Source organism: Ictalurus furcatus, chromosome 7, assembly GCF_023375685.1.
Source record: "Ictalurus furcatus strain D&B chromosome 7, Billie_1.0, whole genome shotgun sequence".
Taxonomy (NCBI): Eukaryota; Metazoa; Chordata; class Actinopteri; order Siluriformes; family Ictaluridae; genus Ictalurus; species Ictalurus furcatus.
In genome coordinates, this window is record NC_071261.1 from 279,290 (window position 1) to 301,070 (window position 21,781).

General features: G+C 41.7%; 1 protein-coding gene across 1 annotated transcript in view; it reads left to right on the forward strand.

Annotated features, from left to right (window-relative positions):
• Positions 1-5,483: 5,483 nt before the first annotated feature.
• The window catches only part of lamc1 (laminin, gamma 1), an 81,357-nt gene continuing 65,059 nt past the window's right edge, over positions 5,484-21,781 (forward strand). Inside the window, exon 1 of the mRNA XM_053627947.1 lies at positions 5,484-6,342. Within this exon, the coding sequence (XP_053483922.1) occupies positions 5,970-6,342 (373 nt within the window). The 5' untranslated portion in view covers positions 5,484-5,969. The remainder of the gene's footprint in view (positions 6,343-21,781) is intronic.

Consider the following 21,781-nt stretch of genomic DNA (forward strand, 5'->3'; position numbering starts at 1 on the left):
GTATAAAGGCTATTTTTCATGCTATGGGCCGATAGTTAAAAAACATCCGCTGATCAGGGCCGATTATATCCCGCCAATCAAAAGAGGGCGGGAAAACACATGGATGTGGTGCTGTGTGTAAAGATGTCGTGTCTTGTGTGGAAGGAGGATGAAACTGCAGCGTGTGATCTCTGTGATCTCTGCACTGATGATGTTTTACACCGGACGCTGCAGCAGTGAAGCGGGAGTTTCAGCGCCGAGTCGAAATTATTGATTTATTGATTTTTGCCGAACTGCTCGCGCTGAATTAAAGCGCCAGTGCACTGTTGGAAGATTTAAATGAAGATGAGGTGATAAAGTATATATTACACAGAAATATATTTGTAGAGTAGTGTATTTCCTATCCAGTGAATGTTAATATAGGTTAATATATAAAAGTGGATATTATATATGACCAGTGTGATGTCAGTGATGGAGTAGAAATGCTTGTGTGTGTGGAGACTGAATGTGAGACTAACAGGAGGTTTTATACAATTCAGTCGATGTTCATATGAATTAATAACATTCAATAAGTTAATAATCTTACTTTAATCTTCAGAATCGAGTTCATGTGTTCATGTTCATTAGAGTCATGTGTTTTGTGTTCATGAGACCAGTTACTGTCAAACAACTTGCTGAAATGGAGAGAATAAAGTTTTTATTTGCATTTCTTTCAGAATTGTGGAATTAATTATTATTCGTTTAAAAGAAGGTATAAAAGGCAGAACTATCGGTATCGGTCGATATCGCTCTGAATAATCGATTATCGTATCGGTCGATATCACTGAATAATCGGTTATCGTATCGGTCGATATCACTGAATAATCGATTATCGTATCGGTCGATATCGCTCTGAATAATCGGTTATCGTATCGGTCGATATCGCTCTGAATAATCGGTTATCGTATCGGTCGATATCACTGAATAATCGATTATCGTATCGGTCGATATCGCTCTGAATAATCGATTATCGTATCGGTCGATATCGCTCTGAATAATCGGTTATCGTATCGGTCGATATCGCTCTGAATAATCGGTTATCGTATCGGTCGATATCGCTCTGAATAATCGGTTATCGTATCGGTCGATATCGCTCTGAATAATCGGTTATCGTATCGGTCGATATCGCTCTGAATAATCGGTTATCGTATCGGTCGATATCGCTCTGAATAATCGGTTATCGTATCGGTCGATATCGCTCTGAATAATCGATTATCGTATCGGTCGATATCACTGAATAATCGGTTATCGTATCGGTCGATATCGCTCTGAATAATCGGTTATCGTATCGGTCGATATCGCTCTGAATAATCGATTATCGTATCGGTCGATATCGCTCTGAATAATCGGTTATCGTATCGGTCGATATCGCTCTGAATAATCGGTTATCGTATCGGTCGATATCGCTCTGAATAATCGATTATCGGTCGATATCACTCTGAATAATCGGTTATCGTATCGGTCGATATCGCTCTGAATAATCGGTTATCGTATCGGTCGATATCGCTCTGAATAATCGATTATCGTATCGGTCGATATCGCTCTGAATAATCGGTTATCGTATCGGTCGATATCGCTCTGAATAATCGGTTATCGGTATCGGTCGATATCGCTCTGAATAATCGGTTATCGGTATCGGTCGATATCGCTCTGAATAATCGATTATCGTATCGGTCGATATCGCTCTGAATAATCGGTTATCGTATCGGTCGATATCGCTCTGAATAATCGGTTATCGTATCGGTCGATATCGCTCTGAATAATCGGTTATCGTATCGGTCGATATCGCTCTGAATAATCGGTTATCGGTATCGGTCGATATCGCTCTGAATAATCGGTTATCGTATCGGTCGATATCGCTCTGAATAATCGATTATCGTATCGGTCGATATCGCTCTGAATAATCGATTATCGTATCGGTCGATATCGCTCTGAATAATCGGTTATCGTATCGGTCGATATCGCTCTGAATAATCGGTTATCGGTATCGGTCGATATCGCTCTGAATAATCGGTTATCGTATCGGTCGATATCGCTCTGAATAATCGGTTATCGTATCGGTCGATATCGCTCTGAATAATCGGTTATCGTATCGGTCGATATCGCTCTGAATAATCGGTTATCGTATCGGTCGATATCGCTCTGAATAATCGGTTATCGGTATCGGTCGATATCGCTCTGAATAATCGGTTATCGTATCGGTCGATATCGCTCTGAATAATCGATTATCGTATCGGTCGATATCGCTCTGAATAATCGGTTATCGTATCGGTCGATATCGCTCTGAATAATCGGTTATCGTATCGGTCGATATCGCTCTGAATAATCGGTTATCGTATCGGTCGATATCGCTCTGAATAATCGGTTATCGTATCGGTCGATATCGCTCTGAATAATCGGTCATCGTATCGGTCGATATCGCTCTGAATAATCGGTTATCGGTATCGGTCGATATCGCTCTGAATAATCGGTTATCGTATCGGTCGATATCACTCTGAATAATCGGTTATCGGTCGATATCACTCTGAATAATCGGTTATCGGTCGATATCACTCTGAATAATCGGTTATCGGTATCGGCGGAAAAATTTAGTATCAGTGCATCTCTAGTTTTGTTCCTTAGTAAACAGCTGACAATCCCTTTTTACTGTCGCAATCACCGTTAACTCGAATGACTCTAATACCTACAGCTCCTAAAGAGAATAGGGAACATAAACGTTTCCACTTGAACAATCAGAGACACTATCTTGAACTTTCCCAAGCACTACTGAATCTACAACCTGACTCATGTGTCCCCTGCACACATTAGAAAACACTGTCAAATATTGTTGTGAATTATTCATGTTTTGATGCCATTTTGTGGCTAATTGTCCAGAGGCTCTTGGGAAGATTGATACCATCGCAAACACGGCTAAGTACTGGGATATTTTTGCCCAAAACATTGTTGCCTCTGCCATGAGGTTAAGACTTGACCAAAAATGGCTGACAAGATAATGACTCCAAACATACATCCAAATCAAAACAAAGGCTTGTGGGTATAGTTTTGCGAGGCCCAGCTCAGTGTTCAGATTTGAAAACAGCGGTCCGAATTGTAGAAGGAATTCTTGAACAAATCTAAGAAAGATGCAACGCTATATATGGAGTTACGGAGCAAGACGCGGACAGAATGCTGTTCTAACCACGTTCAAATATTCTGTTAAATGAGTTTTAGAGCAAAGATCAGTTACTACAAACGTTATGTTTCACTTTGGCACGTTTTCCGCAAAGGGTGCCAGTAATTCTGAAGCTGACTGTATGTTGCATGAGCAGTCGAACAAAAGGATTTGACGACGTTTACATAGAAGTGAGGAATTTAGCGATTGAGCTGCATTTAAAATGGCCTTTATGGAGAAACGTGTACTGTAAACTCTGAAAAAGAAAAGCTCAGCAAAGTGTCCGCTAATCAGTAAACAGCTATTCTCACCACTCATAACAAAATCCTGCGTGACATCAAAACTGGGCTGATTCCGATATTGATTAAGTATTTGTCCAGAGGAAAGAAAATTAGGGTAGTACATATGTAGCTACGTGATGCTGAGATCCATTTTTTCACACCGAGGACGACTGAGGGACTCGTGCACAAGTATTACACGAGGTGCAAACATTCACTGATGCTCAGGAAGGCAACACGATACATTAAGAGCTTGGGGGGGGGTATAAACTTTTGAACAGTATGATCGGGGTGTAAATTGTTAATATTTTGTTTAAAGATCTTTTTTCTTCATTTAGTACTGCACTACATTAGAAGCTACATTCGATATTTACATGTTTCCCAGAAGACAAAATAACAACAATTTACACCGATTATCCTGTTCAAAAGTTTACACCCCCCCCCCCCGGCTCTCAATGTATTGTGTTGCCTTCTTGAGCATCAGTGAACGTTTGCACCTCGTGTAATAGTTGTGTACAAGTCCCTCAGTTCTCCTCGGCGTGAAGAGATGGATCTGAACATCATATAGTCGCTGTCGCACTTATATAGCGCTTTTATCCACACTGTGTCTCATTCACCCATTCGCACTCACGGTAGCAGAGCTGCAAGAGCTGCACGGTAGCGCCATGCAAGGCGCTAACTTGCCATCGGGAGCAAGTCGGGGTTCAGCGTCTTGCCCGAGGACACTTCGGTACGTGGAGTCATGTGGGCCGGGAATCGAACCTCCAACCCTACGGTTAGTGGACACCCCGCTCTACCACCTGAGCCACAGCCGCCCATGCAGAATATGCTGAACATGCAGAAGATGCTGGAAAAGTAAAGAATGTGCAGGACCTGGAGGATTTTTCTGGAACTTGTATTAGTTTTGAAAATGCTAAATGGTCTTGTTCCTCCGGTGCTTGGACAATTCGTCTATAACTTCAAAAGCAGGTCAACTAGGCTTTTAGGTGTTTTATTCAAAATGGTGTCCATGACAAAGGTCCGAGTCTGATTCAGTATGTGCTGGTGTAAGAAACTTTGAGCAAGTGTCAGACATAGTAACGTAAGCCTCTGCAGCTATAAATTCTTACCATCCACTGCTATTCTTGGTTTTCTGTGCGAGGTATATTTAACCTAGCTTTTTGGCCTCTTTGCTCACAGCATGGAATGGCTATCTTCTATTTTATTCACAGCACCGGAGAACTGTTTCTCTCAGGGACATTTATGTTAAGAGAACGCTCATTTGTGAGACAATAGCATAGCTTGTCATCTCAAAAGAAAAATGTTGGAATTTACTTAGAAAAAAAGCGGGGTTTCTCAACAGTTAAGATCAGTTTACTAAAGGAGCTTGAAACATTTCGTGAGGAACAGAAATCTTGGTTAATGGGTTTTACATCGGACCGTTAAGCCTCACGGAGCATAAAACCGTGCACGGGAAAATCTAAGATCGTTAAGCTCGTAGATATAACCCAAGTAATATTTACTTCAATATACACAGAAAAAAAAAAAAACCCAGGCAGCTCTATGAATCCAAAGATGTTTATTTATGTTAAGCATTTAAGTATTTCTACTACTTTTTTCCCTCCATTTGATCCACTCCTTCAGTGAGGTGTGCAATACCCAGAACAGAGAGATGTAATTACTTCCAATCACTTACCATAATGGAAAATAATGAAGGAAAAAATACATACCAAAAAAGCTTCCATCTCCGTTCGACAGATTGAATCTTTTGAATTGAAGGATTCGTTATTTTGATATTTTATATATATATAAAATATTTGAGCAATTTAAAAATATTTGAATACTATAGTTTTAAATAGCATTTTTAGAATATATATTTCTATTTTTTAAATGCATTTCAATACTGTCATTTACTTGTCATTTTATTTTGTTACAACTGTTCTTGTTTGTTTGTTTGTTTGTTTGTTGTTATACTCATGTACTAAAATGTTTTCCCCACTCTTTAATAATAATAGTAATAAAATCCGGCCCTGCCCACTGATTCACTCACTACTGAGACTGACGGGGAGGCTGACCAATAAGAACACTCGCTCCTCATAAACCACGCCCACTCGTGTCTCAGCTATTCCTACTCGGCTTTCCCAGTGGCTCTGTGGAACATCAAAGAGAGTTCCTCGACCGGAAGTAGACAAACTTTTTTTTTCCTCTCCCCTCCACTGAAGTTCTGTGACTTGCGCACTAGCGGACAGGGTGTAGCCTGGATGGTCAGATGTAGTACTTTTCTCTCTAAAAGTTTTCCCCTCCATGGCGCTGCTCAGGAATCAATAGCCGAACGAGTGGAAGGAAGGAAGTGAAGTCGGGAAGAGAAGAGAGAGAGACAGACAGAGAGAGAAACAGACAGAGAGAGAGAGAGAGAGACAGGCGTCGCGGTTTCCTGCATGATTTTATTAGTCCCTCCGCACAGGTTTTGAGAAGGCGCAGGGAGTCCAGGTCGAGAAGGAGAGTGTTTTGGGGACAGGGTCACAGGACGCACGGAGACCATCATGCACTGCGTGGCTCTAGTTTTGAGTTTACTGACTTTGTGCGCGGCGCGCGTTCACGCAGCAATGGACGAGTGCGTGGACGAGAGCGGTCGGCCTCAGCGCTGCATGCCCGAGTTCGTGAACGCGGCGTTCAACGTGACCGTGGTGGCCACCAACACGTGCGGATCTCCGCCTGAAGAGTACTGCGTGCAAACCGGCGTCACCGGAGTCACCAAGTCGTGCCACATCTGCAGTGCCCGAGATCCGAGACAGCATCACAGCGCCGTCTACCTCACCGACTACAACACCCAAGCCGACACCACCTGGTGGCAAAGCCAGACCATGTTAGCAGGCATCCAGTACCCCAGCTCCATCAACTTAACCCTGCACCTAGGTACGTCTTCCCTCCTTCCATCCTCCATCTCTTCTTTACAGCTCGAGTTCAGGAAAGGGCATCTACTGCACGGTCCTTCATTACACTGTGGCTGGGCAAATGTTTGTGGACACCTGGCCATCACACGCTCATGTGTAGATCACCCCTATCCCCCCCAGATGTTTCTCTCTATCTCTGTGTACTGTACAAGTTCTCTGTGCAGGTCCATAAAGGCGTGCGAAGTTTAGGCTTAGAACACCTAAGCAGCAGCGGTCACTTGGAGGTCTACCTTCCTGAAGACTTGAGCTCCAACCATAATCGTACCTAATCTAGTCATTAGAAGCCTTAAGAAGAACAGCGTTTGCTTTGGAGATAAAACCTGCAGGAAGGTAGATCTCGAGGAAGATGCTCGGTGACCACCGGTTTAGAAGAACTTTAGCGCAGGTTCTTGATCTTTCGGATGAACCTTCAGAAATCTAGTGGAAAGCCTTCCCGGGAAGCGTGGAGGTTGTTATAATGGCAAACAGGGGACGAAATCTGGAACGGGATGCTAAAAAAAAAAAAAAAGCACAAGAGTGTTATGGTGAGGTGTGCACAAACTTTTGGGTGGTATAGTGGACCTCGGTACGTGACGAATCGACTCGAAACTGATGTTGTATCTCAGCGGGTGATCATGATCGTGCAGACCACTGTATTGGTGATTATAAGCCAAACCGCTCTATACCACCACATGAATCATGAGCCTGATCAGAAGCGGGCTGGTGTACCCCTGTATCTCTCACTCCTTCACTGCCCTTCAGAGATCAATACTCTGTAGGGTTTACTTTTTGACCCCCACATCAGATTGTTTGCTGGTGATTATTTGTTGTTTTCGTCGAACCGAGTGCAACAGGTCTTGGGAAATACAAGCTGGATAAACGTGGTATAATCAGTCCGTACATGACGTCAGGGAGTTTGTATTGATTGATTGATTTATTTATTTGTGGTGATTGTTGCGAGCAAAAATGTTTCGCTGCACGAGATTGTCTTGCACGCTCGTTCGCAGTGATGTTTGTTGGTAAACAAGACCTTTTAGCTGTACTCGTGTTCAGCGCACTTGAGTTGAGCAAGGCTTCGATTGAACGTGCATCAACGTCATGATTACGTCACATGACACGTCTTGACCCAAACGTGTGAAAAATCTGTGTTAATTTAAAAAAATTGCACACTCCTCCGGATATTGCGGAGTTTGCTTCTCCCCCCCATCGCAGAAATCCTGGAGGGACTGTGTAAGGAAGCAAAAGATGCGGCTGATTTAATTTTTTTCTAGCCCAGACTGTAGATCCGTACAGTGATTAGTTTTTAGAATGGAAAAGTTATCGCTTCAACATGTTTGGAATTTCGAGGAAACCCGGCACAAAACCAGTAGAGCGTTACAGACTTAAAGTGCACCTATTATGTTTTTTCAAATCTTTCCTTTCATGTAGTGTTATATACGTAGCTGTTTGTGAATGCAGAAAGTCTGCAGAGTTTCAAAAAGTCTAAGCGACCCCCAAAAGAAGGAGCCGATTCTGAACAGCTAAAACGAGTCTTAGTGATTCCAGACTTTACAGGTTTGTAACAAAAAGCCCCGCCTCTCATCTTCATTGGCTGCTCGCTGACAGCGGTAGACCAATCACGACGGACTGCGACATCCGACCAATCAGAGCAGAGTATGCTCCCTGAAAGGAGGACTTTAGAATGAATCATTTAGAACGAGTCGTTTGTGACACTGGTGGGGGGTGGGGGGGATGCTGCATTTAAATTATGAGCACATTGAAGTGTTTTTTGACCTCGGGTGCATGTGAATCTATTGTATGAGACCTTTAAAACAAAATTAGGCACGTTTCTAATCCATAAAAGGTGTGCGCTGAATAATTAGAAATCATGTTGTCGCTTGTAATATAACATGTTCCTCAATCCGAAAAGTTCTACGGATCTCTATATCTACGATTACTAAAGTTGACAAATGTAGTTTTACACTCTGACACGTTATTTTGTTATGGCCGTGAATTTAATCTTCACACGTTGTTTCAATGAATGTTCCAGTGTTACACAAGAGCCTGTAGTTCTCTATTCCAGATGTCGAACGAGACGCTGCTGTGACGGCGAGTTTGTCCTTATGGGAGTCATTTCGCTGTTTTAGGGACAGCTGGACACGGTTTACAGAGTCATGTGTAGTTTACTCCTAATGGGAAGGCTTTGATGTGAAATGTAGTGCAAGAAGAATCGACCGTAATCACATTAAACGTCATGTTTATAGACTTAAAAACAGAGAACCGCTAATTCGCAGCGGAACCCCGAGCTGGTACGAGCCAATAGGAGTCGTCCAGCTTCGTTTTCTGAGGCTGTGTCTGTCGTCGTATCCATCAGGATCGTCCAAAAAAAACATGATTATGTAATTCCGACAGTAACGGCAGACGAGAAAGCAGCTTCACTACTACCGAAACTACTCAAGCGACTACACTTTTCACCAGTCTTTCACCAATCAGTTCACTGCTGCCAAGTTCAAACAGTACGCTAGAGAAATGAGACTCGGGCTCTGTTTACACCGGTGCGTTTTCGTGTAAAATCAAAATGCTCCTCGTCCACGCTGGCATTTCAGAAACGATCTCCGTCCACACTACACGGCCGAATACGCACGTCACGTGACCATTCATACACACTGGGCATGCGCATACAAGTGTAAACAGGAAGTTGGCAGCTGGTCACCAGCAGGGACAACAAACTGCTGTGTCATGTAGGGCTTACGCTGCTTGAAATGAGATTTCTTGCCGTTTTCTCTGATCATAGCTCGCCTCTTGTGCATGTAGCAGCTGCAGTATTATAAAATTAATTAACGCTAAGAATGACGACAAAGCCAGCAAAGCTTGCGGTTCAGTCTCCATGTTGTTGTGTATAAGATCAAGGAGGCATAACGGTCATGTGGTAGGGGCTTGACGAATCAGGGAAGGATACGTGCTGATCCAGAAGACCCAGTCAGGGGGCAAACGTGGGCGGACCCAGGCCTTCATTTTCAAAAGTCTTCGTTTCGGTCTTTTTACACGGAAACGCGAGCCCGGGGTTTTCAAACTAAAACGCCGGAGTAGTGTAGACGACAGGCGTAACCGTAGCAACAGTTATGTTGCAATCATGTAAACAGGGCCTAATAACAAGCAGGGGATCGGCATTAAGACATTAGAGGATGCAGGAGTACGGCGTGGTACACGTACTAATCAAAAGTCGGCGCTATTCGTGACCGTTTGTTTGCATGTACCCCTAAAAGTAGGAAGAGGGTTTCTGGAGGTTATGGAGTGAATAGTGGTACTCGAGTAGAAAATCCAACAGAAACACGTGGTGTTATCCTTTGCCGAATCTCAAACGGTGTTCTCTTGGACGAATCGTGCGCTACATTCGCTCTACAGGGTCAGTATGTTCGTATCTTGTGCTCCTTCTGTGTGCAGGTGTACTTACTTACTTTAATTCGAATAAAAACGTCTTCTGAAGCAATCCCATGGGATCCAATACGCCAACGAATGTTCCCCTCAGCCTTTGCATACAAGTATGTGCTTTTCAGGTGATTTCATTTACTCCCCCCACATAGCTCATCGGATGAGCTCAGCCGCGGTCTAATCGCTGTGTATAATCGCTTACGAGCCTCGTATCGGCTGAAAGATAGCACGCTTGGGGAATGTGGTCTATAAAGCTGATCAGCTGTCGGCTGTGAGGCTGGCATGGCCAGGGGTGCTGAAGAGACCCGCATCTGTAATTACAGCTGACTTTACTGCTAACGACGGGCGGAAGTGGTCTCCCATGCAGTTCCACATACTTGTACTCAGACACTATAGTTTAACCCCCCTCACCCCCCACCCCGTCCCCCCCGTTTTTCATGGGAAGTGAAGTTAAAATATCTGTCCGTAATGATGGTGGGATTTTTTTTTTTTTTTTTTTTTTTTTTTTTGGATAGGATGTTGTGTGTGCATCTCAGTAGGTGGGAAGCCACAAGAAGTCTGGAGCTTTGAGCCATAAGCTCTTATTTTTATATACTTTGCCTTTGAAGGCTTTTATCTCTTTTCTGCCTGGTTTGGGCAGGAAGCAGACATGTCCTGACTCGACAGTTCCCTCACTCTTCCCTGAACACTGCGAGATGAAGCCTGATCTAGCAGCCAGACAGAATAAGAGATGACTCGGGTCGATATAAGCAAGTAGTTTCAGATTATGTAAGCCTGGTATTTTCAAATATGTTAGCAATCAGATGTGCGCAAGCCATCCATATTGTCCACGGCACACTGGTCTTTTGCGCAGGAGGAATGTATGTCTGATTTGAGTGGGAAATATGAAACTTGGACACGTCTGTAAGTTTATGGCGAGGCGGTGCATGTTGGACGCCAATCGGGGCTTTTTACACTTAATGGCAGGAATATTTTCCTTTCCTTTTCTCAAAAAAAGCAAACACGGACCAAGGTTTACATTTATTTAAGTTGCATTGCATTGTTATTGGGCATATTTCTTTTAGTTGAAGGACAAACTCCACCTACCCTAGTTTAATCAATATTACTTATCTCTTGATAGACCTTTTCTTTTTATCTGTAGTCTTAAACTGGACTGAAAAACAATCCAGTAGTAGTTGATAAGCTCCCCACCCCCCCCACCCCCCCAACCCCCTTTTGCGATAATCTGGAACTTCTACCCTGAGAGATCATTGTGCAAAACCTTATTCCTGATAACGTCTACGTACACTTTAAAAGCGAATACCATTGAGAAATAATGGCAGATAATTCATTAACCTGAGCTGGTATGAATGAAATGTGTCCCAGGGGTGCCTTGGCATTCTGAGCTTATCGTGCTGTATTTCCTGCCTGCAAAGAAAAGAAAGAAAGGACTGTTTACTCCTAGATAACCACTATCCTTTCCCAAATCATGTATCATTTGCTGTCAAATTACACCTAAATATTCCAGTACCACATAAGGGACCAGGGAAGCTGTCCAGTAGATCCTAATGAACTTAAAATCCCTCGGCAACATGGTTAAATTATTATTATTTTTTATTTTATATGACGCTAAACATCTGTTATTTAATACAAATGACCAATGGTAGGTCAGAGAAACATATAGTACTAACTACAAGTTCAAATTATAACCAAAATCTACAGAAAGTCAGTACTGAGTGCAAGATAGTGACTGACCTTGGACTATCACCGGCAGCGTGAAAGGTGGTAGTGCTAGAAAAGCAGGTAGGAATGCCATCCATTTTGGTTTTTCCATGCGGCTCATGAATGTCGAGTGAAGCTTGGCAAGGTCCGGGTGGTTTTCCGTTTATAACATTGTGAGATTTTTATCATACCTAATCACATGTGCCCAATTACACAATTATACTAATTCTAAATATTGATTAATTAGACAAAAATACAGATTGCCTACTTGCCTTTTTGCAGTATTTATCTCAGTAATAGCCTGCTATTTAACAAAAACCCAAGGTAGAACTACTCACTATTACATCACATAAACTACAAGAAGTAAATACTGTGTATAAACTGGTGAAGGTTCTAACGAGATGCAGTTTTGCCCACATTCAGGCGCGAGGATGCTAAGCAAAGCAGGAAAAACGTCAGATTCTATATTTGGAGCTTATGTAAACAGGTTGATTCTGATTGCTTCTTTGTTAAAAACATACGTTTACGCAGTGTCTCCATGGCCAGTCTCCAAACCAAATCATTCGGAAGCAGAAATCTCTTGACTGAGAAGTGTTCTTTTTGGCAGTGAATGGTCAATTCAGCACCGAAGCTACGGCTTTCAGTGAGAAGCTGATTATGAAAAGGCGCTTTAAACAATGATTATGCAGCTGTTTTTCATTCTGTCCGTTTGTCCGCTGAACAAAACTTGGCCCTGTTTGCAGCTGTTTTAATGGAAAGAAGTTGGCCATACATCTGCCTAACATTCGTTCGGATCTGGGAATGTTCCTGTGACGCTCGTTTATACCAGTCGCAACATGAGCGATGCCTGTTTCCTGATGCACGTCCGTTTATCAGGACGGTATTTTTGTCCGCTTACGGTATAGGATTTCGGAGTGTCCCTGGTGTACTTCACGAGGGTCAAGCATGTAGGAAGAGCGTTCTCTTCCGGTTCTCTAGCTTGCACCGGCACCCCCTCTTCCCCAGCCTCCTCCGCCACAGCTCTCTTTCTCACTGGCCGAGTGTGCGCAGAGGGCGAAGTCCTACAGTGTGGGAAAGTAAAAAGCAGATTGTTGCCTGGGCCCTAGGGTCCGTTCTCCTTCATCCCTCGCAAGTTTTCTCCCCCTCCCAAACTCAAAGACCTTGTCATTTCCAAAAGGGACCAGCTGGGCCAGATTATACCAATCGCACTTGAGAAGGCTGGAGGGAGTGTGAGTTATCTGCTTAGAGCCTGGAAGGTATGATCTCACTGTGGGAAACTTGTGTAAATAAAGGACTGTGAAGTCGGGCCATTTACAATCGTAGGTATGCAGTCGATGCTTTGTTCGATGCAGCCAACACTGGTTGAAGTGAGTGACGGATTCATGCCAGAAAGGTTCATAGGGCATTTGGCCGAGAGTAAAAGTATGCACCGGGGACTGGGATCCCGTCAGACACAACAAAAACGCCACTCAAGCGGGAGGTTTTTACTTTCGAGAGGTTTGATATGAAGCTTGAATTACAAGACCCGCGGAATGCGTTTACACCAACTACTCGGTTTGAATTAAAGTACTAATTTGTTTATATTTAGCAAAAATAGAACCAGCTAAATTGCTTTGAAAGCATTGCAGGAAGGTACAAAACCCTAGTAAATAGCGGTAGGGTTCATATTTAATAAAAGAGAACCCCAGCGGTTTACTCCACACCCCATCTGGGCTTAAATCTGAATACTGAGACAGCACTAAATGGACGCAGATACAGATTCTGGCATTTCCTTACACCCCTATTTGGCAGCATTGTCTTCTTCGGTGATAAAAGAAGTCGAGGCTGTTAATTGCTTCTCTAATTGTGTCGCCGGAGGTGGAACCCGAGTATCAGACCACCCAGGGTGGTCAAAGTGCAAAGCGTCGCCTCATCTCCTGGTGATAAAGCCATTGTGTGCAGCTGATTCTGGCCCACATGGCCAAACACTTCAAGAAAGAGCTCCTGCTGCTTTCAGATTGTACCTCATAGGAGCTGTCAAACATACTGCTCCTGCCTTTGTCAATGGACAGAGCTGTTTAACCATGAAAGGAGCGAACCTTGTGGCCAGACTATTTACCATTTCTTATAATGGTTGTTGGTAAGAAAGGAAAGATGATTTAGCATTTGGACTTGAGCACACTTCATTAATTCCATTACATCATCTTATCAGGAAATCTTCGGTGGTGGCGAGTGTGACTCATTCCTAGGCGAGAAGCGATCTTGTCCCTGAAATGACCCTAGAGTACTTCATTCCCACCCTTTTGGCACACATGGCCGTGAAATGCACCTGAATCCGACGCGCTCTCGCAAGTCAGAGGGAGCCGTATTCTCTCTCGCCTCCAATTAGTTTGTTTGAATTCAGCTTATCTTTTGTTTTAGCTGGCTTTTAGTTACTTCAGAATGCCAAGGGCAAATTAGTGGGGAAAATTCCTCCTGGGTGAGGTTATACTTGAGTCTGTGTGGCTTTCACCCAGATGGTTGTAGTAGTACATCTTCAAATTCACACTTACATTTCCCAGGAAACGTTTTCCATTAAAAAGAAAAGACGCACAATCATGGTGCATGCAGTAGAGACCATGCCAGCCGGCCATGCTGCTTCAGGATAGCCTTTGAATTGCCAAAACAATCATACAGAGGTTCGGATAAGCAGCTTACGTGACTGGTGATTACGATGACTATTGCCTTTTAATGCGTAACCACTGGTGATTTGTTTATTGCTACAAATAGGACCTTTTGGAAGTGGTTGCGTTTTGTTGTTGGTACCAGTTTTTACCTCTGAGGCTCACTCAACCATGCAACCAAAAAAAAAAGGCCGACCAATCCCACCACCTTGATCAGGACCTGCCTAAGAACTTTTCCAGCAAACGTCATTGGTTATATTTCCCAAAATGTAAACAAATGAGTCATTCAAAGCACGCTTACTCTGTCGGGGATCGAGCAGCTTCTGAAGATGACTGAATGAATGAGTTAAATACATTTGTTGCACCTTTATTTATATTAAAACGGAAACTGCCCACTCCCATGACTTTTCTCAATACACACCTCTACTCTGAACCCTCCATCGAGCTATCCGTTTTCTGTGCCGTTTATCCTACGCAGGGTCACGGGGAGCCGGGAGCCTATCCCAGGTGACTCTGGGCACAAGCCAGGGGGCAACCTGGACAGGGTAGCCATCGCAGGGCACAATGCTCACACATTCACACACAATCAGCCTACGATGCATGTCCTTGGAGGGAACCAGTTGACCGCCTCCGATGATATTCCTACCAAGCCAACTGCGTTAAACTATCGCTATATTTTTATCATTCGTAATATTTTCCTTGAGATCACCTGAGGATTCTGTCCATCAACACTTGAAGCCTGAGCGATGTTTTGCGCGCGTCACGTCATCGTGCCGAAGCAGATGGTGTGATGTGCTTTATAATTTACTCGCGCATCTCCATTGTGAAGGGACTCTTGCTTAAAAGCATATCCACCGCCGGAGCTTTTCTTCTTTATTTCCCAACAAGCAGCTCTTCAAAGACTTCAAAGTGGAGTCGCGAGTGCTTGAAGTGTGAAACCGAGTGGGGTGTCAGTGGCCAAATACAGCTGGTTTTCACACATTAATGACGAAATGGATAACCCTGAAAAATGAGAAGGCGTCTCTTGCTGTTTGTTTGTTTGTTTGTTTGTTTGTTTTTTCACCCCCGACTGGTACGGTGCTTGAAGCCATTCTGACTGCTTTGTATTATGATAAAATGTCCTCCCTCAGGCTGCAGTGATAACACCTGCTTTTACAGGAGGGGGTGTTTATTTTTCTTCTCCAAGGTAGTGCTGCTAACCATGAGAGCCGCACAATATAGCCATGGGAAAAGAAAAAAAAAAAGAACTTCTTTCCGGATACGTTTTCATCATACAGCGATAAACTGTGTTTAGGACATGTACTTTCTCCCCTGCCTTATTTTAAAGCATGCTGATGTTTGGCTAGTGTCACATTGTGCTTAGACATGTTTTTGTCCTAACTAACTCCTTTGTCAGCCCTGGTGCTTTGGGAGGTGTTGTACATTAAGCAGGGAGTTCCCTGTACTGTATGGGGCAGGGTTGAGAAACATCTATGGTGGCCTGTAAGCACCAAACATTCACAAAAACAAAAATGCAACATTAAATCTGAAACCGTAACAGCAACTCCACAAACAAAAGTTTGGAAACATTCACATTACCTCAAATCAGAACAAAGGGGAGGTCCTTAATGAACATGGCATGCTTGTTGCTGATTGGCTGCATCATGTGTCGGTCTGAGAGACTACGCAAAACGGAGGTCGTTTACAGTCTGAGGAAATGGAAGCCTATTTGATGCTTTTAGTCTCAACAGCATTCATGTGATGATAAAATAGAGGTCAGTTTTAACCTTGGTACGAGTAGCGAGCGCTGGAAAGATGCCTCCAGGAAGCCAAATTATTCAGAAGAAAAGTATCTGCTGTAATAACTTCAAGAAATGACTTTCGCTCGACTAACTAGATAACGGACTGCAAAAGTGCAATTCGTTCTTGCTGTGAGAGTCATATGCCGTGTCCGATCAACAACAAGCATGAAATGTTTAATAACATCCTCCACTTTTTTCAGTTTGAGTCAATTTTGATGCGTTTACAAATTTGTTGTAATTTCTTGTATAGTATGATGGTGTAGTTATATTGTCTTGTATAGTATGATGGTGTAGTTATGTTGTCTTGTATAGTATAATAATGTAGTTATATTGTCTTGTGTAGTATGATGGTGTAGTTATATTGTCTTGTGTAGTATGATGGTGTAGTTATATTGTCTTGTGTAGTATGATGGTGTAGTTATATTGTCTTGTATAGTATAATGTAGTTATATTGTCTTGTGTAGTATGATGGTGTAGTTATATTGTCTTGTATAGTGTGATGGTGTAGTTATATTGTCTTGTGTAGTTATATTGTCTTGTATAGTGTGATGGTGTAGTTATATTGTCTTGTATAGTGTGATGGTGTAGTTATATTGTCTTGAATAGTATGGTGGTGTAGTTATATTGTCTTGTGTAGTATGATGGTGTAGTTATATTGTCTTGAGTAGTATGATGGTGTAGTTATATTGTCTTGAGTAGTATGATGGTGTAGTTATATTGTCTTGTATAGTGTGATGGTGTAGTTATATTGTCTTGTGTAGTTATATTGTCTTGTATAGTGTGATGGTGTAGTTATATTGTCTTGTATAGTGTGATGGTGTAGTTATATTGTCTTGAATAGTATGGTGGTGTAGTTATATTGTCTTGTGTAGTATGATGGTGTAGTTATATTGTCTTGAGTAGTATGATGGTGTAGTTATATTGTCTTGAGTAGTATGATGGTGTAGTTATATTGTCTTGTATAGTGTGATGGTGTAGTTATATTGTCTTGTGTAGTTATATTGTCTTGTATAGTGTGATGGTGTAGTTATATTGTCTTGTATAGTGTGATGGTGTAGTTATATTGTCTTGAATAGTATGGTGGTGTAGTTATATTGTCTTGTGTAGTATGATGGTGTAGTTATATTGTCTTGAGTAGTATGATGGTGTAGTTATATTGTCTTGAGTAGTATGATGGTGTAGTTATATTGTCTTGTATAGTGTGATGGTGTAGTTATATTGTCTTGTGTAGTTATATTGTCTTGTATAGTGTGATGGTGTAGTTATATTGTCTTGTATAGTGTGATGGTGTAGTTATATTGTCTTGAATAGTATGGTGGTGTAGTTATATTGTCTTGAGTAGTATGATGGTGTAGTTATATTGTCTTGAGTAGTATGATGGTGTAGTTATATTGTCTTGAATAGTATGATGGTGTAGTTATATTGTCTTGAATAGTATGGTGGTGTAGTTATATTGTCTTGTATAGTGTGATGGTGTAGTTATATTGTCTTGAGTAGTATGGTGGTGTAGTTATATTGTCTTGTATAGTATGATGGTGTAGTTATATTGTCTTGAGTAGTATGATGGTGTAGTTATATTGTCTTGTATAGTGTGATGGTGTAGTTATATTGTCTTGTGTAGTATGATGGTGTAGTTATATTGTCTTGTATAGTGTGATGGTGTAGTTATATTGTCTTGTGTAGTATGGTGGTGTAGTTATATTGTCTTGTATAGTGTGATGGTGTAGTTATATTGTCTTGAGTAGTATGATGGTGTAGTTATATTGTCTTGTGTAGTATGATGGTGTAGTTATATTGTCTTGTGTAGTATGATGGTGTAGTTATATTGTCTTGTGTAGTATGATGGTGTAGTTATATTGTCTTGTATAATATGATGGTGTAGTTATATTGTCTTGTATAGTATAATGTAGTTATATTGTCTTGTGTAGTATGATGGTGTAGTTATATTGTCTCGTATAGTATGATGGTGTAGTTATATTGTCTTGTATAATATGATGGTGTAGTTATATTGTCTTGTATAGTATAATGTAGTTATATTGTCTTGTATAGTATGATGGTGTAGTTATATTGTCTTGTATAGTATAATGTAGTTATATTGTCTTGTATAGTATAATGTAGTTATATTGTCTTGTATAGTATAATAATGTAGTTATATTGTCTTGTGTAGTATGATGGTGTAGTTATATTGTCTTGTATAGTGTGATGGTGTAGTTATATTGTCTTGTGTAGTTATATTGTCTTGTATAGTGTGATGGTGTAGTTATATTGTCTTGAATAGTATGGTGGTGTAGTTATATTGTCTTGTGTAGTATGATGGTGTAGTTATATTGTCTTGAGTAGTATGATGGTGTAGTTATATTGTCTTGAGTAGTATGGTGGTGTAGTTATATTGTCTTGAATAGTATGATGGTGTAGTTATATTGTCTTGAATAGTATGGTGGTGTAGTTATATTGTCTTGTATAGTGTGATGGTGTAGTTATATTGTCTTGAGTAGTATGATGGTGTAGTTATATTGTCTTGTATAGTGTGATGGTGTAGTTATATTGTCTTGTGTAGTATGATGGTGTAGTTATATTGTCTTGTATAGTGTGATGGTGTAGTTATATTGTCTTGTGTAGTTATATTGTCTTGTATAGTGTGATGGTGTAGTTATATTGTCTTGAATAGTATGGTGGTGTAGTTATATTGTCTTGTGTAGTATAATGGTGTAGTTATATTGTCGTGAGTCCAATACAGTTTAAACATGCTCTAGGAGTGTTACCAAAAGAAATTTTGTCATACACCTTACAATAACAGTACAGTGTTTTCCTGTGTTTTCTGATTCGCTGCTGTTTCTCTCGCTGTTGTTTTCTCTTTCTGTGTTTCGTTTAGCTTTTTGTTGTCGTTGTTGTGAATGTGTTTTGGACTTCAGGGCCTTCATGAAAGTATCGTTTAGTAAAGCTGCATCTGTTGCCTTTACCTCTGCTTTTCTTTTTCAAGGCCTGATGGAAAAAGTATGTAAACGTGACTTCTAACAGTAGGCAGTGTCGACGTCGAAGTTAGACTGGTGTATGATGTGTCTCTGGAGAGTGGGTTAGACTGGCAGTGTTGAAAATGTGTAGTGGTCCTTTTCATACAGTTACTTATTATTTTCTGGACGGCTAACCTACCAAAGCAAAAACGCAATATGGTCTAACTAGCTCATATTGGTAAAAATGTAATGAGGTATAACCTACCCAGTGAACGCATACGTTTTGATTGGCCGACAGCACCGGATAAATCAACGTTGCTCAATATTGGTGTGTTAGTTTTGTGTGACAAAAATGTATAAACTGTCGCTGGAAATATTTTTTAATGTTTGAGTCAAGCACTTAACCAACTAAACAAACGAACTCTTGCTGGAGGCAAACAACCCAATGACAAATCGCTTCCCTCGTGAGACAGGATGTCCTTTTTCAGAACCACATATTGCCGGGGTTAAGCTAATCTCACATGACCGTGAACCTTCACCTCTTTTTTCCATATCCTCCACTGGATTGATTCACTTTTTCGCTTAGTCTTCAGCTGAGAATTTTTTACAGTGCACTGCGGCCCTGTAAAGTCTGTGGTTAAGTCTGTGGTTCAACCAGACAAATGATTAATGCCAGAAAGGAGGCAAATCAAGCACTCCACGAGCTGTGGCTAATTAACAAACAATAACAAAATAACAAAGTGAAATGAAACGCATCATTTCTATAAGGAATTCCGGAGAGTAAACTGACGATGTGGAAAGCGGTCACGGCGCACAACATCGCAGTGGGCATGCACAGGTTCATGCAGAGGTTTAGCAAAAACATGCGTTTTTCCCCATCCACACAAAAATATTGAAACCATTCAAATTAAAGGCAGATTTTGAAACGTTTTAATCAGATATCTGTGTACTTGTGGGGTCTTAGACTCCAGTCTCATTAGCATATCCCATTGATTGCAAACCATGCTTGAAGGATACAGGTTTTTCCCCCTGTTCGCTGGTTAGCTTTAAAATCACGATAAACGATTGAATTTCATAGAAACGATAGCTTTATAAAGACATGAAAAGAAGCGTTTTCACTGTTTCAGGTTTAAGGAGTGTATGAAGATGAAGCAGTCAGGAGCTGCTTGCTGTGCTCGCAGTGGTGATTGGGGGAAAAACAAACAAACAGAAACCTCAGCTGGACTCATTCCAACAGTAGGATGCAGGAAAGTTTCAGTTGAGTCATTTTACAGATTTTGGTCAACATTTTTTGCCGTTCAGTGTTTGGACGTGTCTAACAGGTCAGGTTTTTGTGTGTGTGTGAGTTTTTAATTTTATACAGCCGAAAAGGCTTGATTTTGCTGCGGCTTTTTTCAAAATTTGCCGTGCAGCTTTTGAGAGTTTTGTTTTGTTATGTTTTTTTTAAAACTTCTTGAACTGGCAAAATTGCAATTGCATGAAACTGTTCCGCACGCTCTTTCACAGCAACGCACACGTCGAGGCCCAAATCTGCGTTATTTTTATTTTTAATTGCACGCGTCTCAAAATATTGTGCCGTTTGCTTCATTTTGTTTTCATCACAATGTGTGCGATCGCGAAATCCTGGAGGGACTGTTCTAAGTGCTGACGGCCACAGGAACCCTGGAAAAAATCTGGGTATTTAATCCCTTTCGAAGGATCGGTCCTTTTGTAAAGGGTTTGGGGGATTTGTAAAGGGGTTGGGGGATTTGTAAAGGGTTTGGGGGATTTGTAAAGGGTTTGGGGGGATTTGTAAAGGGTTTGGGGGATTTGTAAAGTGTTTGGGGGGATTTGTAAAGGGTTTGGGGGCTTTGTAAAGGGTTTGGGGCTTTGTAAAGGGTTTGGGGCTTTGTAAAGGGTTTGGGGGCTTTGTAAAGGGTTTGGGGATTTGTAAAGGGTTCGGGGGCTTTGTAAAGGGTTTGGGGGATCTGTAAAGGGTTTGGGGGATCTGTAAAGGGTTTGGGGGATCTGTAAAGGGTTTGGGGGATCTGTAAAGGGTTTGGGGGATCTGTAAAGGGTTTGGGGATTTGTAAATGGTTTGGGGGATCTGTAAAGGGTTTGGGGGATCTGTAAAGGGTTTGGGGATTTGTAAAGGGTTTGGGGGGATTTGTAAAGGGTTTGGGGATTTGTAAAGTATTTGGGGATTTGTAAAGTATTCGGTTTGACACTTTTGTTAATCTTTTTGAGTCGAAATTGATTTATTAGATTTTTTTTTTAAATATTTCAGCGGCTAATGTTGACGAAATGTATATAATTTAATGTTAGCGAAGTTCATTGAACGATTTTTATTTCACATTTATGAGCTTAACATATTCTGAGTAGCTGAGGGGGCGGGGCTTTCAGGTGGAGCACTTGTGCGAGTTATTTTATAATATTGGCGGGAGAGAGACTGTTTTTTCGGTGCATGTTTGGTGAAACTTGCGCTAGTGTATGCTGATGTTAAATCGTTAAGGGCTCCTACGCGAAGTTAGGAAAGATTAGTCAGGATTGGTAAGACAGTATATTGTGAGTAGACATCCCTGGATGTCGTAGCAGCGTGACATCACGTAGATACAATGAAGAAATCCTTAGCTGTAATCGCGCAAGCCTACAGTGAGCTCTGATGCAGCGAACGTTTGGTCTCCAGCAGTACTTTCATTTCTGTATTTTTTGTTAAACTCCAGTCATTCACATCTTTCTCTTGTTGTTCAGCCAGAGGTCAGTGGGGCTTCCGGAGCACGGGAGAAGTAGAGCCAGGGCTGTAATTGGATTCCCCTCGGTCGCTTCCTTTTGTCTGGCTTGACCAAACATGCTGTCCTTTTATACGTCAGCCAAGCGAATTCTACACTTTGTTGTGACATTCCAGCGTGCTTTGTGCTCTGCGTACTCCCGGCTTGTACGCCCGCCTTGACAAACTT